This window comes from Sordaria macrospora, chromosome 5, assembly GCF_033870435.1.
Source record: "Sordaria macrospora chromosome 5, complete sequence".
Lineage (NCBI taxonomy): Eukaryota > Fungi > Ascomycota > Sordariomycetes > Sordariales > Sordariaceae > Sordaria > Sordaria macrospora.
This window is the reverse complement of record NC_089375.1, coordinates 2372210-2395472: the sequence shown is the minus strand read 5'-3', so window position 1 is coordinate 2395472 and position 23263 is coordinate 2372210. Positions and strand designations below refer to the sequence as shown.

Sequence of the window (23263 nt, the reverse complement as noted above, 5' to 3'; positions counted from 1 at the left end):
AACCCGACACTCCCCCTTGTCTGGCCTTTGCTTTTGGCTCGTCTCGCAACCCCCTACCGGGCTCCTGTACAAGTGATGGAGTACCTTGATCCAACATGAAATGCAGTGTCCGGTCCACGGGCATGTGTGCAAGAGTGGTGCTGCAAAATCGAAGCCTGCAGCTGCAATTGACTGAGGAAGACGAAGCGCCCTGCCCTGGCCTGTGCCTGGCCTGCCTGCCTGGTACCGGTATGGACACCCGACACACAGTCCTGGGCTGCCCACTGCCTCGCTCCAGTAGAGGAGGTACTGCGCTCCCGTTCAGTCTGACTGCCCTGGTTCGCTGGCTGAGGTTTCCACCTTCTTCCAACCTTGCCCGTGGGAGTCCTGCACCTGGCACCCGCACCTGGCTATCTGGTGGTCCCCCCGTCTCCGTTCCCCGTCTCCGTCTCCGTCACAACAACTCACAACTTTAACTTAGCACAAGCAGCACACCACCACCTACCTCCAGCGGCACTACCACCACCGTCCTTCAACAACCACCCAACACCCCATCTCGGATTTCCTTCCCTTTTCCATTTTGCATCTTTTATCGACCAATTCCAGGCCGCGTGATACCCTCTCCGTCCTTTCCATACCCGGCGACGAATAATCCATCGTCGACACGTCTCAACTATTCATTCAACTTAATCTCTCCCCTATTCACAACACAACCACCAAACCGACACCATGTCTGCTGAACTCCGCCGAAAGCTCGTCATCGTTGGCGATGGTGCCTGCGGCAAGACCTGTTTGTTGATGTATGTCGATTCCCCTTTTGCTAAACTCAGCGCGCGTCGTCGCCGCCGCCGTCGTCGTCACCGCCGCCCGCTTTCCCGTCCATCGCAACCTTTTGCTAACCGAATCTCCAGCGTCTTCTCCAAGGGAACCTTCCCCGAGGTAAGTTAGGCACCTGTCGGAACTCAGACGTCCATCTACACATCTACTGCCCTCGACCGTTTGATCGCTACACCACCGCCCCTATCGCCTGACGAAACACGCATTTCTTGCCAATTTCCCGCGTCTCGCCTCTTCCGAACACGACACATCTCCCCAGCCCGACAAAGTCATCAAACCATCAAATTCGAAACATCCGCCTTATCGCCATCATATCCACATCCGAATAAGCGCTGCTCAGCCAGCTAACTCTCTGCGCTCAGGTCTATGTCCCTACCGTTTTCGAGAACTACGTCGCCGATGTTGAGGTTGATGGCAGACACGTTGAGCTCGCGCTATGGGATACGGCTGGTCAGGAGGATTATGACCGTCTCCGCCCCCTGTCCTACCCCGACTCTCACGTCGTCTTGATCTGCTTCGCCATCGACTCCCCCGATTCGCTCGACAACGTTTCCGAGAAGGTTAGTCTTCCGCTTGTTCACTCGGCGCGCCCTTCCTTTTGGCCCTTCAATTTGCTGACAATCAAAACAGTGGCATTCTGAGGTTCTCCACTTCTGCCGTGACGTCCCAATTATTCTCGTCGGCTGCAAGAAGGATTTGCGCCACGACCCCAAGACCATCGAGGAGCTCCGCAAGACCAGCCAGAAGCCCGTCTCCCCTGAAGAGGTACGTGAGGCTGAGACATGGACGTGGCTGATGCCTATTTCCTGCCTAGTTGCTTTCCCCCCCTTGCTTGGAAACACATGCTAACGTACTCATCAACAGGGTGAGGCTCTCCGTAAGAGGATCAACGCCCACAAGTACCTCGAGTGCTCGGCCAAGACCAACGAGGGTGTCCGTGAGGTGTTCGAGAACGCGACAAGAGCTGCCCTTCTCAAGAAGACAAAGACGAAGAGGGGCCTCTGCAAGAGCTCGGTCTAAACGAATCACGGCTCTGAAAGAGACGCTTTTACTTCGACCGCAACGAACAACATCATCTGCACCAAGCCCTCCCCGATAGCCTCGCAATATGTAATCAAGCAACGGTTTTCACACAGCGAAAGAAATCATCACCTTAGTTGATCATTCTCTGCCCATGTCGCCGTCAATGCTGCTACCGAGCGGATAATATTTCACAGAGAGAAGAAAGGGGTGGGGAGCGCAAATGGGGAGGGGCTTGGCATCTCGGGGATACTTATGGGCCTTACTACTCGATATTTAGGGAGGATAACTGGGTCTGGACTCCTTTCCACTATTTCTGTGTGCGTGGTTGGCGTGGGTGCGTGGGTTGTGTTTTATGTATACACAAATGGCGGACACCTGAGGGCGGCATAGGGAAAGAGAGAAAGACGGGGAGAAGGGAGTTTTTGCGGTTCAATATTCTTGTTTCTTCTTGAATCATATGCCGCGTCCTCTTTCTCTCCTACCTATCTCTTTCTATCTCTCTTCTTTCTCTGTCACTGCCCGCGTGCGTCTGTCTCTTATCTCGATCTCTCTCACGTGTATCTCTCTTGTGTCTACCTGTCTGTTATTAATCTCTAGTTTTATCGTGTTCTTGTTTATCTGTCTCCGTTTATGCTGCTGCTGCATGGTTCAAATTGGGAATTTGAGATTGAATGTTACGTATCGTTTGGACGATGGCGAAGCTGCCGAATCATCTCTGCTACTTCCATAGACCGTTGACGACAGTTTCTGTTACCTATATTATACGCAGACCACTATCGCCTGTTCCCCTTGTTGCTAAGTATCCTTATGTCATGCCAAGGACTGGCAACAGAAGCACTAGGCTTTCTCTTGCCACAACCCGTTTGTCTGATTACCAGTCCGATGTTCTACGTTTATTATTACCTCGCCTCTTCCACAATTCGCGTGGAGTGAGTGAGGCCGCCAACCCACCCGAGACTCAAACGTGAAACAATTAAGTGAATGAAGGACGTCACACCCATCAAGGGTGTACCTAGTTAAATCTATGTATCCGGGTCGTCACTTGGTCAGTTAGTGACTGATTCACACTTACTTGAACACATGGTAAAGGAGGCCGTGTGTTTTTCGTTGGTGTGCTCTGTTCAAGAGATTAAAAGAAAGGAGGCGTGTGGATAAAGTGTAACTTTGGCCAACGTTAGGTTAAGTATGAAAAGATACACCCACTGATCTATCGACGGGACATCTGAGTGAGGGCTGGCTGCTACCACTTTGCTCGCTACCTAGGTAGGCACTTGGATAGGTACAAGCCTATATATAGATGTATGTATGAAAATATATATATATATGTATTTGTGTATGCATGTATATTGAAGACCTTGTTTGTGCTTTATGTGTCTTGTTGCTTGATACTAATACTAATACCAGCAAAAATGAATCGTCTAGAGGTAGACAGACTCAAGCAAGCCGTTCAGGAGCTAGTGGCTCACTGGTTCACTGGTACCGACCGACCAGACCGGTTTGTCACTTCTCAATTCTCAAGGACGTAAGTAAGTAGGTAGGCATGTTTGCTTTCCTTTCCGCGTTCCTTAAGGGCTGGAAGAATGGAAAAATGGGAGGTGGAAGGCAGAGAGATAGTAGGTATGTATTTATCTATCTATCCATCTATCTATCTAGCCTGTGCATGTGATGATGCTTGTGATGATGTCTGTGATGATCAAGTCGATGGACGGCGGGAGGTGAGTGAAGCTTTGGCTTTATGCTCTCATCATCCCTCTTAGTGAGTCCCAGAATGGTGTTTCCCTTCCCTTCGCTTCGAGTGTCTCCTCACTACATCGAACCTCTCGTCCAGTCTGGCTTCATTCATGGCTTCATGGCTTGTAGAGTTGTAGGTCATGTTTCTGCTTAGTTGGGGCAAGACTACATATTATCCAGAGTAACGAGGTTAGTTTAGTTACGACCTGTTATGTCTCGTGTGTATGTGCGTAGAGATGGATAGAGATAGGTAGGTAGGTATCTTACAGCACCGCAAGAACCGCAGGACTTGGAAGAACCGTCAGAGGCGGCACCGCATTTGGGGCAGGTAGATCCGTGCATTTTGGCTTTGGGGGCTGGAGGTTTGGTTTGGTTTGGTTGAGAAACTGGTAGTGTCGGGTGTGATTGCTGATTGCTGAAAGTCAGATGTTGTTGTAGGAGACGGACTGTGGGACAGCACGGCAGGAGAATTTAAGGGGAGGCAGAGAAAGATATCGCGGCTATTTATACTTTTTTTTTCTTTTTTTTCTGTCTAGGGTTGGGTCTCTCATCTTGAAAGGTCATGTTACCTACCTACATACATCAGCTATACTAGTTTAGTATCCTTTCTATAGTGTATGGTAGTGTCTAGTGACCATATCATTCAAGCAGTTAAGCACACCTTTCTAGGTACTCCTACTGCCTGGCCAGATACGATATTACCCCAGAGTTTTCCCATCTTCTCTTCTAGGTATGTGTGCGGCACAGTAAACCGGAGGAAGGTGCACCCTCGAGAGAGATCTTCTTCAGTGCACATGTCGAGATCTAATTGTTCATCTTCAGGACACTAGCACTAGGACATTAGGACATCAGATGACCAGGTGAGCCAGGACATTAGATCAGGTAGCTTGGTCCACCATTCAGTTTACCTACCTCTAACATTGAGGTCAGCACTCAATTCCCTGTACACACCTCCACTAACATCACAGTTGAAAGATTCCCCTCCCTCTTCATCTCCATAGTCGCCTCAACAATGCAAATCAAAACCCCCCATCTTTATATCTTTGTTACTATGTAGTGTAGCAGTAGCAAGCCTCACATCACAACCCGCGGTGCCTGTGAGCCCTGTTTGCCTATCATTCAGGGTCTCACAAGGGGTCTACGCTAGCTGCTAGCTAGCACTAGGGGCGGTGATCCATTAAGGCAAGGCAACTTAGGAGCTTGGCGACCACCCCGAGTACCCCCACTGGATTAACAATCCCGTCCCCAAGGTTGTAACCTGTGAGTGGTTGGTTGGTTAATACAGTCCCGAGGTCAGGTGTCGTTGCCGTGTGCACCACCAACCGCTACGATGTGCTGTGCTGTTGTGCATCATGAATGTTTGGGTGGGTGGGTGATTGAGGAAAAGTAGGGCTGTAGTAACCTAGGTAGGTAATTGAATACACCTTGCATCTTGTAATGTTCTCCATGATTTATGATTTATGATTAATGATAAATGATAATAGCTGCAAACGAACAATTGAAAAGAAAGAAGTGGAGTGTAACTGTGTAAAGAGACTAAGTGAATAAAACTCCACCTCTTCTTCTAACCTTACTTACAGACAAACTATCCGATATCTGGATTGTTTTTCCCTCTTCGCTATTTTCTTCCTTTTTGGCACTACTATCGAGCACAGCAATTGCTGTACCATAGCCCATCGACTGACTGACATCTTCGTCTTCGCCTTCCTCTTCAACCTTCTTTTGTTCTTCACCATCTCATCTGCTCTTCGTTTTTCGCTTCTTGTTCTCCGTGCTAACCTTCTTCCTCTTCATCTTCTTTTTCTTCTTCTATCTCTTCTTCTATCTCTTCTTCTTTTCCCACCTTCTCCACCAACCACAAGCCACAAGCCACAAACGAATCAATCCAAAGCAACTAGATCATTCACCATCTCCTCACTAAGATCCCCAAGATCAAAAACCCCCATCACATCACGATCAGTTGCCCGACCCAGACCCCAACTAATATTCCAGGTCCCTAAACCTTGTCGGTGAAGTCATCCGGTTACTACTCGTCTGATTCTGGTTCTGACCCTGGCCCCGATTCGTAACCGTCATAGTAGCCATATTTGTAAACGGCCATCCAGGTATAGTCTCCCTGAAGACATCCGAGGGGGATGGTATCCTAGGAGGAGGCGACTGCTGGTACTGCGCTTGCTGCTGCTGCTGCTGCTGGTCGTTGTGAAGTAGGTTTTCGTAATAATTTTGATGTAGTTGACGTCGAGATGGAGTGTCTGGAGATGTATGATGACGATGATGATGATGATGCTGTTGAGACTGACTCGGCTGATGCGAATGTCGCAGCGGAGAAGGAGACAGGACGGAAGAAGGAGACGGATGATAGGACGAAGAAGCGGCAGAAGCAACAGACGAAGAAGAAGAGTTACGCGGGTCTCCAGGATTCTAGCCCTTCCTCCGCCTCTTCGGATCGCGCTCGGGGCTTTCCATCATGTCATTCCTGATGATCTCCTCCGTCGCTGCCGATGGGGAAGGGGTGTTGACGGGGGAGTTGGTCTCGAATATCCTTCCAGACTCGAATCCGCCGCCGGTGACGGTGAGGCCACCACCAGCCGAACCAGAAGCGGCAGCAGCACCACCACCACCGTTGGCGGTACCGGGACCAGAAGTGCCGGTGTGAGTAGGGTTGGTCAGATCGAAGCCGTCGTCGAGGTTGAAATTGAAGTCGGCGGTACCGTCACCGGTTCCGTTGGGGCCGGGTAGCCCGCCGAACTCGTAGGTGGGATCGGAAAAGGCATTGTCGTTGAGGTATTGCTCAATATCGGTGCCATCGAAGTAGCCGGTGGCGCCGTTAGGGTTGCCGTGCTCGTCGAGACCGGGGATGCGACCGGAGGGGCTCAAAGGACCGAGCAAGCTCGTAAGTCGATCGATCTGGCTGGCCTGTTCCTCTTGGAGCCGCTGAAGGGCGTCCAGCTCCTCGTGGGTGTAGCTGGGGAATGGTGGAGGCGGCGGCATTGAGCCAAGGGCAGGGGAAAGCGTGTTGGGTGCACTGTGGTTGGGGACGACCTGGGGAGCCGGAGCCGGAGCCGGAGCCGGAGCGGCAACGGGTACCGGGGGGATGTTGGGCATCAGCGGCATCGTCGCTGCTGGGGTAGGGACCGCGGAGCTGGAGGCTGATGAGGAACCGTTGGTCGAGGGCATGTTGTTTCCGGCCATGATACTGAGCATTCTGTTGCGTTGGTCATTGCTCAGGGCATTCACATGCGTCTTGGTCGCCATATCTGGTAGGTCAACGCCTCCCGAAGCGCTCACAGCATTAGTGTCTTGAATGAGCTTCATCATCCCCTCCTGAGGGTTGTTTTGTAGCTCATTCTTCATGAACGTGGACGATGGGCTGTCTCCAGGGGTGTTGTCGAAGAGTTCCGTGACAGAGCCCATCTGCTGCGCCTGATATTGAGGGTGGATTGGCGCAGGAGAGGGTGTCGAGGACGGGGAAATCGAGTGCACCTTGGCCACACCCTGCTGAGGGATAGGGGGCAGGAGCCGCTGTTGACGCTTCGGCGTTCCCATAGCCATGTTGTTGTGGACCTGCTGGTTGACGAAGCCGCCGAGGTCGACAACATTTGCCTGAGGCATCTGGTTCTGTGTGTGAACCTGAGCATTGGGAATGATGCTGGCCAAGAGATCCTGCACGCTTTGCGTCCCTCCTTGCTCCTCCAGCGACTTCCGGAACACATTGGCAAGAAAGTTGAGAATGGCATTAATCGAATTCTCGTGACGTTCGTGCATGTTCTGAAACGTGATAGCTTGCTGGAACAGGGTCGAATGTTCAGCTCGGATCTTTTGTAGCATGGTGGAGATGGCCATCTGTTGCTGCTGTAGCCGATCTAGTTGAGACTTGACTGCTACCAGATCCTTCTTGTGTAGCGGGCCAACCTCGCTAGCACCCGAAGAACCACGTCCGACCTGGGCTGACGAGTAACTCTGACCGGCGTACGCGTCATCGACAACGGCATCCTCCTCGCTATCCCCCTCACCCTCGGTCTTGGGTGTAGCTTTGTTTGGCTTGTTCCCCTTCCCTCCGCTTTTAGGTTTGTTGATCAGCCATAGAAGGTTGGGATGACCGCGCCGAAAGTAAGGATTGTAGTATTCGCTAGGACTTTTGTTCTTTCTTTCAGACGCTTTCATAGAATTATCCGAGAGGCCCACTCGCTTGTGGAATCCATACATGTTGAGCTGCCGCACAAACGAGGCATAGTTGTTGTGTTTGAAGAGCTCCGGGATAAGAGTCTTGGCGAACTCATCTTCATCAAGGACGATGAAAGAGTCGCCCTTATCAGACCAGCGAATGAGATCAGTGTTCCTAGACTCATCCAAGAAGCTGAGCACGTATAAGGTTAGTATGTATATATCTCTTTAGTTGTGGGTAAGGGTATCAAACACACACCTGCTCAATTTCTGGACGAAAGGTGGGATCTGCTTTCTCTTGGCCTGCGCTTCCCGCTTGGCCCGCTGCGCCATCTCTTCGAGGCGCTCAATGTTGTCGTGCTCATCCATCGGAGGCACGGTATGCCCCAAGGGGTAGGCAGCATCGTCACTAAATGAGGTCCAGGTGTCGGCGGTCCCGTTGAACTGGTTGGTAGGGACAAGGGCCCGACTTGGCTGACGCCGAGCCAGGGCATTGGAAGGTGCTGGAATAGCCTGCGGATACGGTGCTTGCGTGGACATCATTCCAAACGAGTTGAGAGGGGCCGCTGCTGCTTCTGGGCCGTTATTCCACCGGTACATCTGGTCCGCTTGAGCGGGAGGGAACTGTTGCTGCATTTGCTGAAGAGGAAGGGGCACGATGGGCGAGGAGCCCGGAGCCGGTCTCTTTCTCGGATTAGGAGAAGACATGGCGTAAGACGACGGGAGCAAACGCTCGAGATGGCACGACGAAGATGGGTTTACTAGGAAAGCCGCTACGGCGCAATGGTTGGTGTCGAGAGGCGCGGTAGGCGATCGGGCTACCTTAAGACTTGTCCTTGTCGATGTAGGATATTGGTATGCTCTCTCGCAAGATAGATAGAGGCGTACTAGATATGGCGATACTGTCCAAAGGCTGCACGTATCGTGGGTATCGACAGCAACACCAGGCCAACAGATACGATCGCGGGGAAGCGTATTGGGGGAGCTGCTCCGCCAGACGGAAGAGGGATAAGAGAGACTTTTTAGATTTGTTGTAGTCCTTGAGAAACACACAGAACGATGCGGGCGTTATATATTCTGCAGTGGTCTTGATATCTCGCGGGTTCAAAGGCTACTCTTTGCAAAAGAATCTCTGCCTCTTTCTGGGGACGGACGAAAAGTGTAAGCGAATCTCAGCTTGCGTCTAGCAACGATCAAGAGATGGTGGTTGACGACCGACAAGGGCGCCGTGAAGGAGGTTGTTTGTCGCACGTCGATTCTCTTTCAAGCGCCCACCGGAGTGTAGGACCTGGCTGGGACAATTGGCGATTGTTTCTGACAGAGCAGCAGGCGATGGACGAACGGTCCAATGGTCCAATGCGCGCGCGGGTTTTGTTCCTTGTTGTCGAGGTCCTCGCCTGGAGGTTGTGATGATTTGTTGATTTTTTTTTTGTATTGCTGGTTTCAATGACAACAGCCAACCTTGTCTGTCTGTCTTTTTTTTGCAGTAACCCAACACCACCAGACAAAGACTCTGTCGTCCCGCCTTGTGTCCTGTCAAGGTCTTCTCTCTCTGGTTTCCAATCGTAAAGTTGCTCCCTTCTCCAGAAGATTTGGTCTCGTTGTTTTTTTTGCCTTCGTCGGCGATCAAATCCGAGTTGGGCGGGGAAGTCGTCGGGGGCCGGATCGCGGAGTTGGCGTTTCCAAATGTTCGAGTAATGCAAACTGCGATCGCGGTAAGCGGGATTGCTAAGTGGCCGTGTCCGTGGACGGGATAGTGGATGGTGGTCCGGGAAACAGGATGATCGGACTTTGGTCGAGGCAGCGGCAGTGGTCGTCGTCGCCGGTACTAGACTAGTGAATGGTATTTTGGTGCGGCGGAAAACAGCGATAGCCGCGCGAAGTGTGGTACGGCAGCAGCAGCAGCAACTCGAAAGAGTGGAAAAGCTGGTGAGGTTCAAAGTTCGGTGTTTCGAGTCCGTCCGTAATCCGTCGGGTTCTTGGGACTTTGTATGACGGGTAGGAAAGAATGTTTGGAGGATCTTCTTCCCGTTGGTACCTATGGTAGTTGGCCGTTGTCTGGTTGGTCCGGCCTGCCGTGTGGTCGTGGTTAGTGATGTGGTGTCGTCTTCCACTCTTCCTTCCAGTTTGGATCGTTCGACGGAGCATCCAACCGTAAAGACTGCTGAACGTGATGGCGGCAGGTGCGCTGAATGGTGTGAACTCTGGGCGTCCTTTGGCAGCATCTGGCACCCGGACCGCACTCAACCCTCTGAGGTGTCGAGCCAGAGTCCAGCACCAGGGCACCAGCCAGGTGGGCGAGTTGGATGAACCGATTTCTCTGATCGCTCGATCGATGGCAGCTGATAGCGCTATCCATCCAATCACATGTCTTGGTGATAACGGACATGCCACACTATACGTGGGGCCTATCCGTGCCAATTGCTCCGGCATAGTCTTGGCCTGGGTCTTTGTGGGAGCCTTTTCTCCAATATCGCGTCGCTTTTTTGGCGGGTCCATTGTCTACTTCTGCGTGACCTTTGAGGTTCTCACCACATAGAAAAAAAGTTGCCCTTGTTGAGTCCGTGAAGAACCCGATCCGACAGCAACACCGACACCAGCGCAAAGGATACCGTACAGTGTAACTGCTGCCAGGAGGCAGATACCGGGACCTTCTCCGGCCGGGGAATCCGCTATCATGTTCCCCGGTTGTGAATGATGTATCAGAACAGACCAAATTGCCGGAACCCATTGTTTACTTGTATTGTCGTCACATTAAAGATGTTGAGATGACAGTCTTGATATTGGACTAAAAACACTTGATCGATCTGATAACTCTAATCCCATTTCATCTCACCTTTAAATCAATGACGACTGTCAAAGCAACTGCCCGGTCGTAGTTCATGCCAATGACCCGGAGGTGCAGCATAATGAATGACTTAGCTAGGTGTGGTTTCTTTCTTCGGCCAATATGTCACTTTGGAACGAGCTGGGAGGGGAAGAAGCTCTGGCAAAGCCTTGAACTGTGCAAAACTGATATGCACATGAATCGAACTTTTTTGACTCGCTGGAAGCGAGGTAGCAGTCACAAGTAACATCTGACAAAGTAGAAGAAGCTCAGCCATCGACCTAGGCTAAAAGACAAGTTCGTCAGAGTTGTCAAGGACTTGCTGGGGAGTGGTCATGAAGTTGACCCTATCAGCAGGTCTTGGCACTCGGGATTGTCCCCATGGAACTGTTCCACGAGCATCTACAAGATGCTTTCTGCATCGACATACGAATGGGCCCCCGGGCCGTTTCCGTCCTTTCCATTTCTCTTGTCTTCTCTTGACATCTTTGGGATGGAGTTGGGGGGGGGGGGGGGGGGGGGGGGGGGGGGGGGGGGGGGCCTAAAGGGTATGGACAAGGTGTCTTGAAGACGTTGAGATAACCCCGGTATATCGGGCCCATGTAATTGTTAGTGCCTGTTAGTGCATTTCAACCACCTAACAAAAGTGGCACTAGCTCAATTCCTCAAAAAGGTCACTCAACGGGCGCTTTGAACGGCACGACGGGGTGGCAACTGGTGGGTACCGGCTACATTAAGCTTATCTTTCATGGGAAAGGTTTGAGACCTCCCGGAGTGAATACCGTCAAGTGCGAGTGGTCAGAGTGCTTTGACAACGTCAAGGGTATCATTTATGTTGGTTACTACCTAATCTATAGACTAGACATGCTACTACCGTTATCACACTGTTCTTGAGTAAAATGTAGGGATGTGACATAACCAACAAAGACATCAAGGACGGGGTAACTCATCCCGTAGATCATCAGTGTCGGTCCCGTCTTCCCCGATCCCAAGCTCTCGAAGAAGCTCCCGTCTTAGCATCTCGGCTGGCCTTCTTCTCCTCTTTGAGCGTCCTGGCTTTCGCCAGAGGATCAATAACCACCAGTTCTTCCTCCGCCTTCTTCCGGTAGCTGAGGTCTTTCCCGAGCTTGTCAGCGGCAAAACTCAACTTGTGAGACATCCAACCTTCATCACCACTATCCTCATTGTCCTCCACCTGATCCCAGGCCTTGCAGCTTTGACAGTTAGCAATGAAGTGAAGATCGCACACCTTTTCCTCGTCTGCTTCACCGTCTTGTTCTCCCTTCCTCTCTTCATCATAATTCACCGCGGGCTGGACCGCATTCCTCTCTGGTGGAGCAGTCTCAATCTTGGCCTTGAAAGACTTGAGCAGGTCCAAAGCCGCTTGCTCTTCCCGCGTAGGTATAGTACTGGCACCTGGACGGCGCTTTCTTCCGCGGATGGCTGTATCCGGAATCAGTTGCTCCAGAGCCGACTTCTTCCTCTCCTGCTTTACTGGCTCTGAATGAATTGTCCTCTTCATTGACGCTTTGAGTGCCGCGATCTCTTCGTTCGTCTTCTCCAGGAGAGACTTCTTCTTGGGCTCTGGTTCTGGGCTCGAATGCTCGCTGTAATGCTTCTTGGACGGCTGCTCTTTCTTCTGAGCAACCGGTGGTGGGCTTGGACTCCTCCTGCTTTCCTTTACCGGTTTTGGCTCCGGCTTTTCTTCCCGTTTTGGTGCATCCTTTGCCGCTGCTTTGCCGTCCTTCTTGGCGGATGACTTCGTCGAGGCGCTTTGCTTGCTTGAATCGTCTTCATCAAGATCCACCGCAATCCTTGTGTCAAACTTGGGTTTCTTGGGGAGAGGAAGCTCTTCACCGTCCTCATCACCAACCTCATCTCCAAAACTTAGTAGCTGCTTGCCGCCTTTCCTCTTCTTCTGCTTCTCCTTCTTCTCGGCGGGTGTGGGCCTAGAAATCTGCTGTTGTCTGGTTTTCTTCTCCCTCTTCTTCATGTCATCGAAGGGATTGATGAGGATCTCGATATGCGTGATCTTGATGGGATATAGGGGCCGCTCACCGCCCTCTTCCACCTCGGCCTCTCCAATCTTTGCCAAGTTGTAAATCGTGTCGCCGGCCACTCGACCGAACATGGTATTCTTCCCCGTCAGCTCGTCCGCCTTGCCAAGCGTGAAGAAGAACTGACTGCTATTGGTGTCGGGTGTTCCTTCGTTCGCCATACCCAGGAGACCTCTACGGTTGAACTTGAGGCGCGAGTGGAACTCGTCCTTGAAGTTGGCGCCATAAGGTCCCGCGTTCTTTCCATGTCTCTGGTCCATCGGCCATGGGTCGAGATCGCCGCTGAGCGCGCCATTATCGTAAATCGACTCTCCTCCATGACCGGTGCCGCTGGGATCACCACCCTGGACGATAAAACCAGGGACCAGGCGGTGGAAAATAGTGTTATCGTAGTAACCGTCGAGTGCAAGCTGCAGGAAGTTTCGGCATGTCAGTGGCGTTTGCTTCGCGAAGAGCTCAACGGCAATCTCGCCCTGTGTTGTGTGGATAATCGCAGATGCCGTCGGCTGCGGCTCGAGGTTGTAGATGGCCGACATGTTGTTATTGGGTTTGCCGCGCTTGGCTCGGTGTGGTCCCGCGTATGTGTGGTTTTACAGTCGGAGCATGCAATGACAGCGTTGGGGTTCGGTAAAAGGGTGATATTTGGCAATGACGCGACAGGTGCTTGAACAAGGCGAGTTCAGTTCATGGCGCAAACTGAAGGTGGAACTCTTTTGCTGGATGCAGTTCAGCCTCGGCTTGAAACGACGATCGCAGTTGGAGGTCAGGAGGTTTGGCTGTGGAAGGTGTGGCGGTGCACTGGAGGTTTCAAGCTGGGAGCTGTTGCACTTTGCAGTGTTTGGACAGACCGTTCGCAACTGTGCCCGACTTTGAGCCCGTTCTGCGGATAACGGATGCGGGGCTGCCCTGCACTCTGTCAGTGGGAGCGCCCGCTGCCTGCCAGGACCGGGCTGCCCGCTGTGCACTCGCAGCGCAGCGCAGAGCAGGAACTTGGCCTGGATAGGCGCTTGTCACTGGGCTTGTCAGACCAGCGCCTCAGCCTATCAGTCCAGGCCAGGCCGAGGACGGCTTGGACTTGGAGCTTGCGACTGCTTGCAACTTCAAGACACCAATACATGTTACCTTAGCTTCCATCTCCATCCACACCAACCTCATTCTCCCTCCGTCGCATCCAGCATCTCGCCGACGACAGTAACGTCTTTCCCAGTCCTATAGTATCCGATCTTTATCCTCAGCTGGCCTCGAGGTGTTGAATACCGACTCCGCACTCTTCCACAATGGCCGATCCCCGGGTACCGTCGTCATATAACGTGACGCCCAGAATCCGCTACAACACTGTCGGTGGTGTCAACGGTCCTCTCGTCATCCTTGACAATGTTGGTCAACCACTTCTTCTTTCTTCCAGGAATCATCGTCCCGTAATGCGCATGTCTAACAACCGCCATAGGTCAAATTCCCTAGATACAACGAAATCGTCACATTGACCCTCCCCGATGGAACGCAACGCTCCGGTCAGGTTTTGGAGGCGCGAGGTGAGTTTCTCTTTCGCAGTCCCTCTGTGTGTCACATCTCGATCAAGTGCTGACTGTCATGATGCTCTACAGGAAACCGCGCCGTCGTCCAGGTAGATAACCGCGATAACAACTTGACAGACACCCGAACAATGCGCTGATATCATGGATAGGTCTTCGAGGGTACTTCTGGCATCGATGTGAAGAAGGTGAGGCAGACATCCAGACAGGAAATAAGGTCCAGGAAGCTGACTGGGAACAGACCAAAGTCGAGTTCACTGGCGAGAGCTTGAAACTTGGTGTATCAGAGGACATGTTGGGCCGTATCTTTGATGGTTCGGGCAGGGCGATCGACAAGGGCCCCAAGGTGTTGGCCGAAGAGTATCTCGACATCAACGGCAGTCCCATCAACCCCTATTCCAGAGTATGTACCTTGATGGCTGGATCACGAACACCGGGTACATGATGCTGACAAGCTGTAGGAATACCCCCAAGAAATGATCTCCACCGGTATCTCTGCCATCGACACCATGAACTCCATTGCCCGTGGTCAAAAGATTCCCATCTTCTCCGCCGCCGGTCTGCCTCACAACGAAATTGCTGCCCAGATTTGCCGACAGGCCGGTCTCGTCCAGCGCCAGGGTATCACAAATAAGGGTGTTCACGATGGTCACGAAGAGAACTTCTCTATTGTCTTTGGTGCCATGGGTGTTAACTTGGAAACCGCTCGTTTCTTCACGCGCGATTTTGAGGAGAACGGCAGTTTGGGTCGTACCACGCTCTTCCTCAACCTTGCCAACGACCCGACTATCGAGCGTATCATTACCCCCCGTCTCGCCCTCACGACGGCCGAGTACTACGCCTACCAACTCGAGAAGCACGTCCTCGTCATTCTTACCGATCTTTCGTCATACTGCGATGCCCTTCGTGAGGTCTCGGCTGCTCGCGAAGAAGTGCCCGGCCGTCGTGGTTTCCCCGGTTACATGTACACGGATTTGTCGACCATCTACGAACGTGCTGGTCGTGTCGCTGGCCGTAACGGCTCGATCACGCAGATCCCCATTCTCACGATGCCTAACGACGATATCACCCATCCTATTCCCGATTTGACGGGCTACATTACTGAAGGTCAGATCTTCGTCGACAGAGGTCTGCACAACCGTGGTATCTACCCTCCCATCAACGTGTTGCCCTCTCTCTCGCGTCTGATGAAGTCGGCCATTGGTGAGGGCATGACGCGCAAGGATCACGGTGATGTCTCGAACCAGCTGTACGCCAAGTATGCCATTGGTCGCGATGCCGCGGCCATGAAGGCTGTCGTTGGTGAGGAGGCCTTGTCGAACGAGGATAAGCTCTCTCTGGAGTTCTTGGACAAGTTTGAGCGCTCCTTCATTGCCCAGGGTCCTTACGAGTCCCGTACCATTTTCGAGTCTCTGGACCTTGCGTGGAGCTTGCTTCGCATCTACCGCAAGGACATGCTCAACCGTATCCCCAAGAAGATCATTGACGAGTTCTACTCGAGGTCTGCTGACCGCAAGGGCAAGGGCAAGGGCAAGGACAAGCCCACGACCAAGGATACCAGGGACACGGCGGCGCCCGAGGAGGAGAACCTGATTGACGCATAAACAGCTTGTGGACTATAAGAAATGTCGGCGTGGTGGCTGGTTGAGTGTTAGGTTATGACTTATTGAGTTCTGTTTCGTGTATCTCAAAGGGCATGGGGTTTTGCGCTTCTTGCTGCGATATTGTAGATTGGAATTGAACAGTATCATGCTTCCTTCCATAGTTCCATGTGCCGAACCTGTTGACAGGATGATGTGCTGTGATGGTAAGTAAACATCAAACAAAACAATGGAACAGGGAGGGCTGGATCTGGAAGTCTTGGCATGGCTGAAGCTAGAGCTTATTTGGTGGAGAAGAGACGGCAGACGACCCCGCATGATTCTCCGAGACGCCACAACCGCGCCAATGAGGGTTGGAGACGGACTCCATCATCTGATGGTTCGCTTCTGCACGACGTCATATTCGTGATTTTACCCCGGGATATTTGGAGAAAGTAAACAACGCCGAGTTTGGGTTCACGATGCTTCGACCTACTAGGTACGAATTGTACAAGGCTTGAGACCGAGAGAAGCAGTGTTGGTTATCGCGCTCACTTGGACAGCAGGCAAGACACGAACAACTAACACGAAGACCGCAGGAGACAGGCTGATGATCCGCTCCTTGCGCAAAGAGTTCATGATATCGAGGCTTGAGGATGAGGTATAGAGGATCCCAATAACATAACCCAACCTCGTGGAATCTGGGAGGTTGGGTAATAGTCCTTCCCGGCCTGATATATAACACAGTGTCTTAACGAAGGTCCCTCGACCTTCTCGCCAACCTGACCCTGCCTCTCTTCCTGGCGGAGAACATCACAGATGCAAAAGAGGCGCCGAGATCCACCAATCAAACGCACAGCTTGCATATTAACCGTTGGGTTGCGAACCAAGATGCGAAGGAATGCCGGCATGCGACTTTCTGCATGCTAAGTGTGAGCTTGTTGCACAAAGAGGCTGGCATCTCGTGGGCATTTAACGTACCTACGTGCAGAACTTCCTCTAGGAGCATGTGCCCACATACAGTAGGTAGTGTAGGTCTACTGCTAGGTAGAGGTAAGTGTAGGTGTAGGTCTTGTTGCCGTTGCCGGATGCAGATCATATTCCTCTTGTCTCTTGTCACCGAGTCTCCGATATGTACCCCAACTCACCCGACAAAGGCAGGCGTGGAGTGGAGAGGAGAGAGGTCGAGATGAACATCATCCATATAGGAGTTGGGACATGGGATGAGAGATTAGACCGCTATGGGCCGTTTACATACACTTCAACCCGGATTCATAGAGTGCTTGGGTAACATCCAACCTTTTCTCGAGGTGATCACCAACTCTCGCTACCTTACCTTGCTCCCCTCCTCTCCTCGACGGTCACTAACGAACATCAGTAGATCCGCACCAACGGGAGACCACATTCACTGACGTGGCCCTGTCTAAACAGTCTAGGATGCCAATGGGTGATGGATGGATGGTACGGCCTTGAGCTTTTCGTTGATATTAACTTCCCTCCCTTCTTCTTATTGCTTTTCCTCTCGAGTCCTTCCCCTCACTTTGTGTTCCCCTTCCTTTCTCCTTAGTTGGGTTCCGTCGTCGTTTTTGTGAGTCTGGTGCTACTGTTCCTTTCTCTCGAGTGTCTCAACAGGCACCATCATCAGCACCATCATCAGCACCATCAACAGCACCATCACCATCACCACGACCAGCACCAACCACCAGGGAACCGGTCACGTCAAGATGCGTACTCACGCTCTGCTCCTACCTGGAGCACTACTTTCCTCGTCCTTTGCAGCGGCAGCTACAATCCCCTCCCCCGATGCAAACGGCAAATACTGGCTCAACACCACCCACCTCTCCCTCGCCTTCATCCCCTACGGCGCCTCCATCACCAACCTGATCCTGGCCGACAAGCACGGCAAACCGCTCGACATCGTAGCCGGCTACGACAACGCCACAGCCTACACTCTCGACAAGGCTCACCCGCACTTTGGTTCCGTGCCCGGTCGCTACGCCAATCGCATCAAGAACAGCTCCTTTACTCTCTTTTCCGACTCTGACCCTGAGAATGGTGAAAAGGCAGCAATAACATACCACGTCACACCCAACGAAAACCCTACGCCCGAAAACCCCCACGGCGTGGATACCCTCCACGGCGGTCCGGACGGGTGGGACTACCGCAACTTTTCCGTCGTGGCATATACCAACTCCTCCATCACCTTCTCCATCGTCGACCCCGACGGCAAGGAAGGGTTTCCCGGTGAAGTTATTTCTTACATCACCTACACCGTCTCGGGCCAAACGTGGGATATCAAGATGGTGGCTATCGCTACTACAAAAAAGACGCCGATTATGCTGAGTAGTCATACCTATTGGAACTTGGACGGGTTCGAGCTCGAGGACGCGCTGGGTCATGAGCTGTGGATGCCGCTTGCGGGCATGAGGATTGGTGTGGATGGGATTCTGATTCCGACGGGCGAGGTGCTGGCGAATGAGAGGGGGGGTGTTAATGATTTTTGGAGTAAACCTAAAAGGATTGGGGAGGCGTTTGGGAATGGCACCGAGGGAAGCAAAAAGGAAGGGTTGGAGGGGAATTGTGGAAGTGGGTGCACTGGTTATGGTATGTTTTTTTGCTTCCTTCTTCCTTTTCCATTTGCTTTGGCACGACCTTCGGGGGGGGGGGGTTTCTTCTTCTCCTTTTTCTCTTTTTTTTTTTTTTTTTTTTTTTGGGGGGGGGGGGGTTTCTTTGGATCCATGACATGACTGACACAAGACATACACAGATAACTGCTACCTCAACACCCTCCGCCCCTCTCCAGTATCCTCCCTCTCCGACTCCTGGCGCAGCCAACCCTCCCAAATGGTCGCCCGCCTCTCTTCTCCCCATTCCGGCATCAAGCTCGAAGTCTACTCGGACCAGGACGCCTTCCAGATGTACTCGTGCAACCAACAAAAGGGCGACGTGCCCCTGAAACGGACGCAGGGTACGGACGAGATAAGGACCATCCCCAAGTATGGATGTGTAGTCCTTGAAGTGCAGGATTGGATCGATGGGATCAATCACCCGGAGTGGGGGCGGACGAAGAAGCAGGTTTTTGGGCCGGGAGGGGATCCGTATGTGTTGCAGGCTAGGTATGTTTTTGGGGTTGATAAGTAAGAGATTGAGGAGATTTGGGAAGAGGTTAAGGTTCAGGAACTGAGGAGTAATGATATGTGAATAACGAAGTGGGAAAAAACCCCAGCTTCTTGGAGATGACGACGTGAAGTGTAAACATTTGAGGTGTAAATAATTGAGGTCTAAACAAGTGAAATGCAATGGTGAAAAGTGCTGTGGTATTAAACTGAACGTGTGTGGTGATGTGACAGAATTGGTATCATAAGACTCTTCTCAGAAAGGCTTCAAAAAAAAACGCAAAACAGTATGCCAACAAAACAATAACTATGCCCAGCCAGCCCAGCCAGCCGGCATCCTTGCCCCCTTTCTTAACAGCCATATATGTCCCCCTGTTCTCATGCTCCGGTGCATCCCATCCATCTCATCGTCTTTAGCTCGCCATCCATAGCTGCTCTCAAGTTGATCCGTCGAGTGAGCCTCACTGGTTGCTTTCCCGAGATACTTATATCTTTCTCTCTCCAATATCAACAGTTTTTCCATATACTCTCCTTTTCTACCCCCCCACCCATCACTCATCTTTGTTATCTACTTTCTGCCCATCATCAACCAGGATGACAACAGTCAAAGCAGCCGCATACGCCTCGCGGATAGCACAGGCCATACTATTGTCATGTCAGTATAAACGCCCATTCGCCAGAAAAAAAAAAAAAAAAAAAAAAAAGGGAGGGGTGTTCGGGTTCAAATCAAAAACTCACCAAGTCTTCGCAACATCAGCAACCACCGCACTCAACCCCCAATGCGCACACCACGCCCTGGCCAACACCTCGTTATCCGGCACCCCAAACGCCTCCACCACCAGCACCCGCTCATTGTCCTGATCCTGACCGGTATGATCGGTCGCTGTCGCGGTACCCCCTGCGCTCATCAGATTGCTCCCCTTTTTGCTTCCTCCCAGCCCGTGGTTTCCCAGCCCGTTACTTCCCAACCCAAACGACTTCGGCCCACCACCGTGCATCATACCGCTCCCGTCTAAGCTGGAATTGATCCCGCCATACACCCCGTTCCAGTCCCTTACATGCACCAGCTTATCCGCTCGCACAGATTCGTAGACGTAGTCGAAGAACAACGGGTGAGGCCCATCGCTGCACGGCCACGCGTGCACAAAGTTTACGTCGAAAGTCAGCCGCAAAGGCCATGAGTTCCCGTCAATGGCAAAGTGGATGCTGGCGTCGAACCATTTCGGCCCGTTATCGCTGCTGGTAGCGCCGCTGGTGATGCTGTGCTTGCTGTCGTTGGTGTTGGAAGGGCGGAGGTGCAACATCTCGATGCGGACGAGGTCCGTCAGGTAGCCGTCGTAGTCGTAGTCTTCGTCCTCGTCCATCTTGGGGGCTACCAGCTCGTACTCCTTCACAGGAAAGACCTCGGCGGGAGGGCCGAGTGGGTCGGAGCGCTCGCTCATGGTCTTCACGTCCTCCGGGGTAACGGTTTGCGAGCGCGCAGGCGGTTTGCGTTGTCGGATGCGCGCTATCTGGGCGCGGTCGAGATGCACGGTTGGACGGGCCGGGCCGACCCAGCCGGCGATGGAGAGACACGTGGGGGCAAGGACTTTGCCAACGATGGAGGCGGCGGTCCAATAGGTGTAGCTGCCGCGGTATTGGAAGCCGCAGTGCGGGTGGATGTGGGTGAGGAGGGCGAGGTCGTCAGTGGCGCGGTCGGGGTCGATGTCAACAAGGGAGTTCATTATGAGAAAGGGGAAGGTGGTGCCGGGGAGGATGAGGCCGCTGAAGAAAGCCATGGCGTGTGAGGATATGTGGCCGGTGAGGGTTCCTTGGGCTTCGTGCTGCTTGAGGCAGTCGATGGTCTCGGAGAGGTTGGGCCACTTCATCATCTGGATAAATCGCTTGAGCATGCGGACTTGACGCTTCTGTAGCTTAAACCGAAGACGAATCTGGTCCGGCTGCACTCCAATGCGGTCTACGCGGATGTTTTCGCGCCAGCGGCGGGCAAGGGCGAGGTTCCATTGTATTGTCGGTGGGATTTGGGCCATCAGCTTTTCTTTTGCTTCCGCAAGGTGTAAGCCCGAGTTTATGCGTAGGTCGAGCTCGACACTGAGAAGAAGTTGGTGGAAGAACTTGTGATAGGTAGGGGCATTGCCGAGAGAGTTGTCGTAGATGAACTTGGTGGCGACCTGGTTCTTGGGCAAGGTAAAGTCGATCCAGTCTGGTCGGGAGAGAACCATGATAAGATCGGTTATTTGCTTGTCTAACGTCCTGTGTGGGCTCAGGTACTTGTCGGGATCTCGGAGAAGTCGTCTGTACAGGTTCTTGTACATGAGGTCCTCATCGTCGTCCTCTAACCCCCTTTCCAACTCTTGAAGCCTCTCGAATATGCGATCCAGCGTAATCTCTCGTGGTGCCACGCCAGAATCCCGAAGTGGTATCGACGGCGGAATAACACTGGCTAAAGATACCCAATGGTTGAGGGTAATGGTTCCTGCACGTTTCCCAAAGCAAAATGCATAGCTTGGCTGCTCGAAAGTCTCCCATGGGTAGTTTGCGTAACCGGACCCCTCTTTCCGTAGGGTCATGAGCTGGGTCATGGCGTCGTGCAAGTTGGCGACGTCGGTGTCATCGCCATGATTCCCCGCAACGGTAGCGTAAAGAGTGTAATAGTGATCGGGTGCGTGTGGTATCGGTCGCTTATGACCTCTGAATGCCGGAGCGCCCCTGGATATTAGCTGCATCGCCTGTCCCAGAGATAACTCCTCCTCACTCGACATGCCTGACGGCGGCCAGTCGGTAAGCGGTCCCGGATCATGACGATGGATCTCGTAGTCACGACCTTTTCCCTTGCCATTCGCGCCAGGCCGCCTTGGTCGGCGACGATCGCTTGTGAATTCAGTGGGCAAGTCGGATCTCCTTCGTTGGCGTGAACCTGCGTCGCTATCACTTGCGGTCCTCCTATGGCCTGCTTCCTTTGCTCCCTGTGGATGGTGTGTGTTAGGTTTGTAGTCATATCCCGAGGTGAGTGTTTGTTGACTGACATCTTTCAAGTTCCTGATTGCCGTGCTCTTTGCACGAATCAGGTTCCAGAGACTCTTCCTCTTTGACTCGGCCATCTCTTCACTCCTCCCCCTTCAAGTGCCACTTGCGCCTATGTCGTCGGCAGAATTTGTTACGTTTCGTTTCGTGATTTTCCAAGAGTAAACCCAAGCTTATGGCTCACGACAAACATGGCACATTCGAATAAGGCGTATTCCAACCAGGCTGGTCCTCGAGGGTAGGTATGCAGTTATTGGTGAGTCTCAAAATGTTGAGTGAGGCTGAGCCGCGCATGCATGTATCAAGGCTCCAAACGCCTCATGAATGCGCAAGTGTTAGTCCCGTATATCAATGGAGTATATGTATTATAAGGCTACGACGTTAACGGTATAGGCATGTCGACATTCAACGTAGGTATCGGGTGAGGACAAGTTGGCGGCGCAGGCGAGAATGAGATGGACGAGTGGACCAACGGCGGGGTTCCGGTTACATCCAGTGATGGTTGAGATGACGAAGTCGGTGGTTATGGTGAATCACCTGATGAGTCTCTCAAACAGCTGGACTTTTAGAGACTGAAGAGTCGCGATGGATAGTTGAGTTGGTGATTGTTGTTGTTGTTGTTGTTGTTGTTGTTACCGGGACAGTGAAGACGAGAGCCAAGGAGGGTTGTTCAAGGTATGGAAGGGAAGGAGGCCAGAGACAAAAGGGCATTTGGATAAATAAAACAAGAGGAAGTTGAAACAAGCAAGAGAGGCACCCAATGCAGGTGCAGTGTCGATGCAGAGAAGCAGGCGGCGACGGTTAGCGCTGATATTATGCCTGATAGTGCAGTATCCAATTCCATGATGCCCTGCCGATCCGGTTTCCAGCCATTGGACTTTTACGAGGACGGGACTTCGCTTCCAAGCCCAGCCCAGCACTTGATGGCCCGGACTCGGGTAGATGCCAACCACTCGATTATTCCATGCTTGGTACCTAGAGGTATACCTTACCTATCTTACCGACACGAACAGGGCATTCGGGGTCCAGATTCCAGACGAGAATTTCAGGGAACAATACTCAAGGTAGCCCAACACTGGCTGCTTTAGGCCATTCCAGGTCGCTACAACCCAATCACCTTGTCGCCTCTCGGAACTTGTGACGCAGCTGCCCATGTCCACCTCATCGTGTATCACGGAGCTGCTAATGTGAGGAAGAACATGTGTGTTCGTTTGGACTTCCATCTTCTCGGAACCAGAACTGCACGTTGCCGGGAACAATTCCCTTTTCAAGTCGTTTGCTTGTTGTTCCTGTAGGTACCTTACTTACAGCAGGGGCCTCTGCTTGTACTGTATACCATATACGGTATTGATTATGGCACAGCGCTAACATTGAACGCAGTGATGGATCATAA

At 52.3% G+C, this 23263-nt stretch overlaps 7 protein-coding genes across 7 annotated transcripts; 3 read left to right on the top strand and 4 right to left on the bottom strand.

Annotated features, from left to right (window-relative positions):
* Nucleotides 1-424: 424 nt before the first annotated feature.
* SMAC4_06239 (uncharacterized protein) lies at nucleotides 425-2515 on the top strand. Its single transcript, XM_003345538.2, has 5 exons — nucleotides 425-779; nucleotides 891-918; nucleotides 1179-1376; nucleotides 1447-1581; nucleotides 1681-2515. Exons 1-5 carry the CDS (start codon nucleotides 709-711, stop codon nucleotides 1834-1836), a joined length of 588 nt encoding a protein of 195 aa, XP_003345586.1. The 5' UTR covers nucleotides 425-708; the 3' UTR covers nucleotides 1837-2515.
* A 931-nt stretch (nucleotides 2516-3446) lies between these two features.
* SMAC4_13835 (uncharacterized protein) lies at nucleotides 3447-4009 on the bottom strand. The gene is made up of 2 exons (XM_024655184.2): nucleotides 3838-4009; nucleotides 3447-3735 (listed from the first exon to the last, which is right to left on the bottom strand). The coding sequence occupies exons 1-2, from the start codon at nucleotides 3910-3912 to the stop codon at nucleotides 3721-3723; spliced, it is 90 nt and encodes a 29-aa protein (XP_024511100.1). The 5' UTR covers nucleotides 3913-4009; the 3' UTR covers nucleotides 3447-3720.
* Nucleotides 4010-5010: 1001 nt separating this feature from the next.
* Nucleotides 5011-9130, bottom strand: SMAC4_06240 (uncharacterized protein). The gene is made up of 2 exons (XM_024655183.2): nucleotides 7994-9130; nucleotides 5011-7927 (listed from the first exon to the last, which is right to left on the bottom strand). Exons 1-2 carry the CDS (start codon nucleotides 8440-8442, stop codon nucleotides 5992-5994), a joined length of 2385 nt encoding a protein of 794 aa, XP_024511099.1. The 5' UTR covers nucleotides 8443-9130; the 3' UTR covers nucleotides 5011-5991.
* Nucleotides 9131-11373: 2243 nt separating this feature from the next.
* On the bottom strand, nucleotides 11374-13191 carry SMAC4_06241 (uncharacterized protein). Its single transcript, XM_066090419.1, has one exon. It carries the CDS (start codon nucleotides 13152-13154, stop codon nucleotides 11523-11525), a length of 1632 nt encoding a protein of 543 aa, XP_065947200.1. The 5' UTR covers nucleotides 13155-13191; the 3' UTR covers nucleotides 11374-11522.
* A 514-nt stretch (nucleotides 13192-13705) lies between these two features.
* Nucleotides 13706-15910, top strand: SMAC4_06242 (uncharacterized protein). Its single transcript, XM_003345541.2, has 6 exons — nucleotides 13706-13994; nucleotides 14066-14150; nucleotides 14223-14242; nucleotides 14303-14338; nucleotides 14392-14553; nucleotides 14612-15910. Exons 1-6 carry the CDS (start codon nucleotides 13896-13898, stop codon nucleotides 15752-15754), a joined length of 1545 nt encoding a protein of 514 aa, XP_003345589.1. The 5' UTR covers nucleotides 13706-13895; the 3' UTR covers nucleotides 15755-15910.
* A 1203-nt stretch (nucleotides 15911-17113) lies between these two features.
* On the top strand, nucleotides 17114-18985 carry SMAC4_06243 (uncharacterized protein). Its single transcript, XM_003345542.2, has 3 exons — nucleotides 17114-17191; nucleotides 17363-18334; nucleotides 18498-18985. The coding sequence occupies exons 1-3, from the start codon at nucleotides 17185-17187 to the stop codon at nucleotides 18869-18871; spliced, it is 1353 nt and encodes a 450-aa protein (XP_003345590.1). The 5' UTR covers nucleotides 17114-17184; the 3' UTR covers nucleotides 18872-18985.
* A 412-nt stretch (nucleotides 18986-19397) lies between these two features.
* Nucleotides 19398-22586, bottom strand: SMAC4_06244 (uncharacterized protein; the record flags this gene model as incomplete). Its single annotated transcript, XM_003345543.2, has 3 exons — nucleotides 21873-22586; nucleotides 19585-21812; nucleotides 19398-19491 (listed from the first exon to the last, which is right to left on the bottom strand). Exons 1-3 carry the CDS (start codon nucleotides 21945-21947, stop codon nucleotides 19398-19400), a joined length of 2397 nt encoding a protein of 798 aa, XP_003345591.1. The 5' UTR covers nucleotides 21948-22586.
* Nucleotides 22587-23263: the final 677 nt, after the last annotated feature.

Excerpts from the sequence above, each read along its gene's own strand:
- SMAC4_06241 (XM_066090419.1), bottom strand. The coding sequence starts at position 13,154 with ATGTCGGCCATCTACAACCTCGAGCCGCAGCCGACGGCATCTGCGATT.
- SMAC4_06240 (XM_024655183.2), bottom strand. The coding sequence starts at position 8,442 with ATGTCTTCTCCTAATCCGAGAAAGAGACCGGCTCCGGGCTCCTCGCCC. Across the intron at positions 7,928-7,993 it reads TTCGTCCAGAAATTGAGCAG|CTTCTTGGATGAGTCTAGGA; the intron begins GTGTGTGTTTGA and ends ATACGTGCTCAG.
- SMAC4_06242 (XM_003345541.2), top strand. The coding sequence starts at position 13,896 with ATGGCCGATCCCCGGGTACCGTCGTCATATAACGTGACGCCCAGAATC. Across the intron at positions 14,151-14,222 it reads TCAGGTTTTGGAGGCGCGAG|GAAACCGCGCCGTCGTCCAG; the intron begins GTGAGTTTCTCT and ends GATGCTCTACAG. Across the intron at positions 14,243-14,302 it reads GAAACCGCGCCGTCGTCCAG|GTCTTCGAGGGTACTTCTGG; the intron begins GTAGATAACCGC and ends TATCATGGATAG.
- SMAC4_13835 (XM_024655184.2), bottom strand. The coding sequence starts at position 3,912 with ATGCACGGATCTACCTGCCCCAAATGCGGTGCCGCCTCTGACGGTTCT.
- SMAC4_06239 (XM_003345538.2), top strand. The coding sequence starts at position 709 with ATGTCTGCTGAACTCCGCCGAAAGCTCGTCATCGTTGGCGATGGTGCC. Across the intron at positions 780-890 it reads GGCAAGACCTGTTTGTTGAT|CGTCTTCTCCAAGGGAACCT; the intron begins GTATGTCGATTC and ends CCGAATCTCCAG. Across the intron at positions 1,377-1,446 it reads TCGACAACGTTTCCGAGAAG|TGGCATTCTGAGGTTCTCCA; the intron begins GTTAGTCTTCCG and ends CAATCAAAACAG.
- SMAC4_06243 (XM_003345542.2), top strand. Across the intron at positions 18,335-18,497 it reads AAGTGGGTGCACTGGTTATG|ATAACTGCTACCTCAACACC; the intron begins GTATGTTTTTTT and ends AGACATACACAG.